Consider the following 6,733-nt stretch of genomic DNA (forward strand, 5'->3'; position numbering starts at 1 on the left):
TCGCATTGGATTTTTTCATTTTTCAGCTGTGCTACGACTACAAGTTTGACCTTGAAGACGACCAGCATAAGATCCCATGCCACTGTGGGGCAGTCAACTGCCGAAAATGGATGAATTAAAATGAGAGAGAGAGAAAGATTGAAATGGAAATCACATGCATTCCTTGACATCAATATTACAGGAGAAGCGTGCTCCTGAGGGGGCGGGGGGAGCTCTTGGGAGCGGGAGGGATGCTGGCGAGCTGTAGGATGGCTTGAGCTTTGCCCGCTGCTCAGCAGGGCACAGTGGCTGTGCCGGACGACAGATGTGGACAGCGGCCAAAATGCCGACGGACTGTCACCTCCGTTCTTTAGTTAGTGCAGCATCTTTTTTTTTTCCTGAACTTGGAAGGAAAAAGGCGATTGGCTGTACCGTGCGATAACATGTGTGCGCGAATGAAATGAGGAGGGCCGAATACACCAGCGAATGAGGGGAGAGAGTACCGTGCTGGCCACCGCCTTATTAGATGATTACGGGGCAGGCCCTCTGTTATTAAAAGGTAAATGTACACATACACAGTATAAGTTGAATAAACGTAGACATCACTGAACGGGGAATGTATGGAAATGACTTCCTTAGGGATGCAGCTAAGGGAAAAATTAACTTGCACTAAAAAACAAAAACAACAAAAAACCAAAAAAAAATTTAAAAAACTAAAATGTAAAACTAAAAAAAAAATTTAAATACTTGATTCCATGAGTCAGTTTATTGTAGTTTTATTTTTTTCCCTGTTTTGATTTCTGTAAAATAAGAGGAACATTTTTGTATTTATTACTGAATAAGTGAATGAAGCTATTTTTAAGATGATGTGGAAAAGAAGGCTGAATTGCTGCTGTTGCCTGCGGATTGGACAGATCCAGTCACATGTACAAAGTGTAAATATCCGAATCCACCGTCTAAATGAAATAGTAATAATTGACCAAATGCTACCTTAACTTCATGGCTGTTTGGGTGATTTTTTTTTTTTTTTTCTTATTTACAATTTTTTTTTTTTTTTTTTTTGCTTTTTGTTTCAAAAAATTATTTAATAAGGATGTCATGATATCATTCTGAGAGTATATACTGTATAAATATTCTGTACAGAATGTGTAAAATAATTACAATAATTCACAAAAAAAGTATTTTTGTTGTATTGAGAATATAGTATGGTTTTCGTGATTTAAAAAATGTATTCTGACCACTTGAAAAAATATAATTTCCCTTTTTCTTGGCTTTCCTTTAATCTGTTTTTGTTCTCTAATGAATTCATTGGTGGGGTGCAGGTGTAGGTGGTTTTGACATCCTTACTGTAAATCAGGTTTGACTTTAGAGCGAGTGATAACTGTGAATTTAGGTTTTAAAGCACCCAAACTGAATTAGTTTGCTTCTTTCTAACTCGATAGGCACAACTAGACCCTTCTTTAATATTCATTTTTTGCAGACTTAGTACTGTGACTTTGATAACAGCCACAGTCATTCAAAGAAAACAGTTTTTGCCTTTTACAATTTTCCTGAGTTTTGTCTTTGGGTTAGAAGTACAGAAAAATTGAAAGAAAAAAAAAACTGATGGTTTTGTTTACATTTTCTTGCAAAAGAAATAACTTTGGATAGCGTTGGATCATGGAGAAAAACAATTTGGAACCAGGATCATGTTTTTTGTACTGAAATTAATCTGGTACTGACACTTTGCAAACCACAGTTTGAAATGAAGTTTTCATTTGTGTGCACAAATTCAGTCGACTGTAAAACTTTTGATTTATTCAGACAGTCTTGTATATGGCATGATGTATTTTTTAAACTTCTAAAAGAATCAGATTGTGTATATTTTTTTTCTTGATAAAATCGCTGTAATGAAATTGTTCCTTGGATATTTTTCTTGTACAATATTCCAACATCTTACCCTACGGTATTTTCCCTGCATTTTTTCTTTGTCCTGTATAGTTACAGTAGTATCTAATGTTTTAAAGAAATGAAGCCTTTTTGAAGTATCCAGAGTGCTATGGGTTTGAGTTTGTGGAACCAGATTTAGGAGCATTTGCAAAAAAAATAAAATATTTTACATCTTTATATTTGTGTAACTATTTTATCCAATGTCATCCAAGACATAATGTTAGCTGTTAGGTCTCAGCCATGTCATTTTCCATTTTTTATTTTTTGGCCTGTACTCCATCTGATATTTTTCCATGTTTAACAGAGGTTACTTGTGTGCATTGAAGTTTGAGTACCCACAATGCTAATCAGTGTTGTGCCACAATGCCCAGTTAGTTAATACAGATTTTACTTTTGTAGAAATGCCATAAGGAAGTCCTGTCCAATGCAATTAAGCAGTGGTGGAGCAGTGTGGAATTAGGAAAGCTTGCAGGACACGTTCAGATGCCCAAATGAGCTCATCCTTCACAGTCCCAATGCTTGACACAAGACTGAGTTTAAATGTGTACAATAAATGCTTTGTATTCAAGGTTTAGACAAAGAAAATGTATTCTAGTACATGGTCAATTCGGAACCGTCTCAATAGGTTTTTTCCAGACAAATGTTCCGTGAAAGAAAAATGTCCTGTTTGATCATTTGAAAACATTTTAAATGTCGCGAGTACACGTGTGTGTTACCGTTTTACAGGCGGTAGTACCGGATATCAACTATAATGGACTTGTGTTTTTCCTTATACAATACATACCCTCGGTCAAGTAACGTTTAGCCTTTTAAAATATAATTCTGACAATCAGCACATGTAGTTATCGGGCAATACATGTTATTACCAACGCAAATATGAAATTCTCGGTGTCCTTAATTTAGATCCATTAAAGATCCATATCTAAAGATATGTTGGGTTCTTAAATCACTTGTTTAAATGTCTCAGAGAAATTTCGCAATTCAAACGGTAGTTTACATTTAGCAGTCTCCTACCCATTAAATTATTCGTCCCCATACATTCCACATCTTTAGAAATAAGCAAGTCGATGGTGCTGCTGCCCGTACCGTCATAAATTGTGCACGACTGAATGGCCCGGGACAGCCTTCACGACTGGCACAATGGCAGCGCCTTTTGCTTTTGAGATGGGCACTGGGCGCAAGGGTTTATGAATTATGTAGACCCCCTTGCTTACTTGGCAGGCGGTGTCCTCTTTTCTGTGCGTCGTCATGGCAATGTTGCCTGTGCGGCTGAGTGGGTCGCCCGCCGTCCAGTCCAGCGTCTGTCCCAGACAGTCGGGTCTGTCGCGCGCTTGCCTGGAGAGCTGTACACGAAGGCGCAAACATGGGATAAACAAGAGCTCACAATGAGAGGAGCCTTTCTTACGGACGAAGACAGTCACGACAGAGAAGTACGAAGGGAGCTGAAGTACACCGGTGTCTTTAGACGCAGCATCACCCCAGAAGTATTCTTCCAGCGTTCAGGATATTTCGGTCTATAATCCAGCGAGCTCTGTTATAGGATGGTTTAAGACGATTAAGCGGGATTTCATTTGTAACCCAGGGGTTTGATTTCAGTAAGAGGGGTTTAGTACATCAAGAGATATCCATAATTAGATTTATGTTTTCATTCAGAACTGCAAACAAAACGTTGGTATGGAAAATACGGTCACGATACCGTTTGCATCGCAAGATAATGAGCCACCGCAGGATCACCACTCCAGCCCTCTGCAGTCATCATGAATTCACTTCCAGTACTAGCCAGAGCTCTGTTACTAAGCAGCTAGGCCCACCCCCTCTCAGAAAGCCGGTGAGGCGGGGGAAGTCTCACCCCCAGGGTCTACTACCGAGTTATCATTCCCCACCCCCACTCCAAAGTTGTGACGCTTCTGGAAGCAGCGTCGGGTAGGGGGGCGGGGATCTTTCACATGTGACAGCATCTTATATAACAGGCCGAGAGCGATAGAGAGAAAGAGAGATGCATCGCTTACCAAGCCTGTTCTGCTGGATTTCTGCCACGTAGTGACTCATTCTTGGCCACTTGACTCGCACAAGTGGTGCAGTAATAATTATAGGTATGTGTCTATGTGCGTATATATGCGTTTTTCCAAATGTCAATGCATTCTTCGTGTGCATTAAGCTAAATCACGTGACACCAAATTTTTTTTTTTTAATTAAAAGCTGCTCATCAACCATTTTCCAGAATGTAACTAATTCAGTTGTATGGAAGGATGAGCTGAGATTGGAATCGTATCATTAAAATGAAATGAACTTAAACAAGTCCAGCAATGAGGGTGAGAACCAACCCATAGAACCCCAAGACTTCAGCAGCATACATAGTTTGTATAAAGAGAAGCACTTCACCACCATGTTAGATCCCTTCTCCCCACTCTTGTGTTTGGAACTGCCACTGGTTTCATTTCTTACCTCTGAAGAGAGTGCCTTCCTTTTTTGAGGTGAATTGATAAATATTTACTGTTTTCCCCCACGTGGACATTTCCTTCCACTCTGACATTCAACAGGGTCAAGGTTGAATGTCAGAGTGGAAGGGCCACAGGAGACATGGCTCAAGGTAAGGCTATGCTTGTTCAAATGGAGGGGGTTGGCAAAAGCCCCATTCATCAGGGGTTCCCAACATCTGAGAGCCATAGGGCCTGCTGGGTTTTGTTCTGATCTTAAAATAAGGCCCAAGAAAGCAGGGGGTATTTCACAGGGTTACAGAATTAGCTGGATAACTGCACTCAGTGCAACCCAGAACAGCTCTTTTTACTTCAGTCCATGTTCCAGATTTGAGAGGGTTCTGGGTTTTACTCAGTGCAGTTATCCAGCTAACCCAGTAATCCTGCTTCCTGAAATAACCCCTCAGGTGAGGTGAGTTAACCAGGTGATCAACCACTTTAATTTCTAGTTGGTACTCAGTTAAATGCTGAGTACCAACACAATCAGCACACCCTGTGGTTCTCTCTGGGTCTTTCCATTTATGAAATACTGAACCACACATTTCAAATCATATATAATATACTCCTGACAAGTGTAAGCTTGTAATAATAAAGGGCAACTTTTCTGTTATGCTATATTTTGATGCCATGGACTCACGCAATTTCAGGTCAGCCGAAGGTATGCCTTACTTATCTTTCAAGTCTGCTTGTTGAAGTTCTTTATTGCCACAGTGCCCCCTGCTGTTTGATAAATGCTCAAATGCATGTTGCATCAGTTATGTTTGGCCTATTTTTTATATTAGGAGTTTGCATCTACCTAAAATGTTTTGATGTACCTGTGTACAATTTTCTTTGTACATTTTGCATTAATCTGGCTGATTATGTTCTCCAAAGAAGTCAAAATTGGCAAGACATACCAAATTAATTATTCTTATTATTATTATTATTATTATTATTATTATTACCATTGAAATGAAATCATTTACAGAGCATGATCACAGCTATGAAACACACATTAGTCATAGCCGTGAAGTCAAGGATTCCATCAATCAAATGCAGATACTGATACCTCAACCGTTTGACTCAAGGGTCACCAGCACAATGCTGGAGCAGGACATGAGCAAATGCTCTCACCCCAGTGAATCACAGTCAGTGGGGGAGAGAGTGGGGGGGGGGGGGGCAGGGGGGGCCGAGTGGTGACTCAGCCCCCGCCACACTGGAGCCACATGTTGGCCGGGCCCCATAGCTCACAGCCTCGTTATAGCCTGATGATATCAGCGCGAGTCCCCTGGAGCCAGGACCAGGGGCTCAATCGGAGTGAGTCACTCATTGATTCCAGCGCTCGTCCCATCGTGTCAGCACCGTGCGGGGCGTGCCGACTGAGGGCCAGGGGGTGCTGGGAGAACCCCCCTAAATGATTATCGATTGGCCTCGGGGAACTGATGACACTTGGACTGGCCGCTGTGTCCCAGCAGGAGAACAGGCCCTAAAATCACAAACTTTATTTATGAGGTGCAAGTCCTGCTTGATGCAACAGATAACAGAAAATAATGTATGAGGGAAAGTAACATATGCTCATAGAACAATAGTGGATGACAATAAGTTTTTAATATATGAATACAAACCTAATAGCAAATACATGAGGATAGCTGCATAAAATGTATAATTTCATGTTTTAAAAGATGAATTTTTAAGAGCTCACATGTAGATAGAATGTGCTCAGCTGTTTGTGTCTTCTGAAAATGAAACACAAAATTTATGTCCCTGAGATTTTTTGTTTTAAGACAAGTCACAGGATGGAAAGAAACATTTATTTCATTACCTTGCAATCTGGTTTTGGTGCACAGAAAAGTAGTATTTCATGGATGTACTCAGGGGCCAGACCTCAGCCTGGTAGTAATGAATGAATTCAAAGACAGATTCAGAATGTCTGAATCATTGCACTTTCATTGTGTTTGTGTGATACACCACATGTATCAGACCCCGACACTGGCCCATTCTACCTCCCCCAGTTCCAAATGGTCAGTACAACACCTTCATAGAGAGCTTCAGCTGATATTAAAAGCAAAATACATGTGACGGTCAGCACCCACAACAGGAAAGTAGAGCGAGAGAGACTCTGGGAATATGGGGGGTCCTTTTTGAGCCACTCGGTTTGGCCTCACGAATGCCGCAACTCACCTGAGACAACTGGAACAAGGGCTCCGAACAAAGTTGGCCTTGAGATCCCTCACTACCTTCTGAAGAAAGACCACATAAAATGTTCTGTTCGATTCCAGGAATAGCTGAAAGCTCAGAACGAACACAAAGGCCTGAGACTCCACTAAACTCTAGTATGCTCTACTCTAAACCAAAACCCCTCTGACCGT

The 6,733-nt window shown here is 40.9% G+C and overlaps 1 protein-coding gene across 21 annotated transcripts in view; it reads left to right on the forward strand.

Annotated features, from left to right (window-relative positions):
* The window catches only part of LOC118234703 (histone-lysine N-methyltransferase 2C-like), a 110,612-nt gene extending 108,527 nt beyond the window's left edge, over window positions 1-2,085 (forward strand). For all 21 annotated transcript variants that reach the window (XM_035431456.1, XM_035431451.1, XM_035431472.1 and 18 more), the window contains one exon: window positions 27-2,085. In XM_035431456.1, coding sequence (XP_035287347.1) covers window positions 27-119 — 93 coding nt within the window. In that variant the 3' untranslated portion in view covers window positions 120-2,085. The remainder of the gene's footprint in view (window positions 1-26) is intronic.
* Window positions 2,086-6,733: the final 4,648 nt, after the last annotated feature.

The sequence above is a fragment of the Anguilla anguilla genome, chromosome 8 (genome assembly GCF_013347855.1).
Source record: "Anguilla anguilla isolate fAngAng1 chromosome 8, fAngAng1.pri, whole genome shotgun sequence".
Lineage (NCBI taxonomy): Eukaryota > Metazoa > Chordata > Actinopteri > Anguilliformes > Anguillidae > Anguilla > Anguilla anguilla.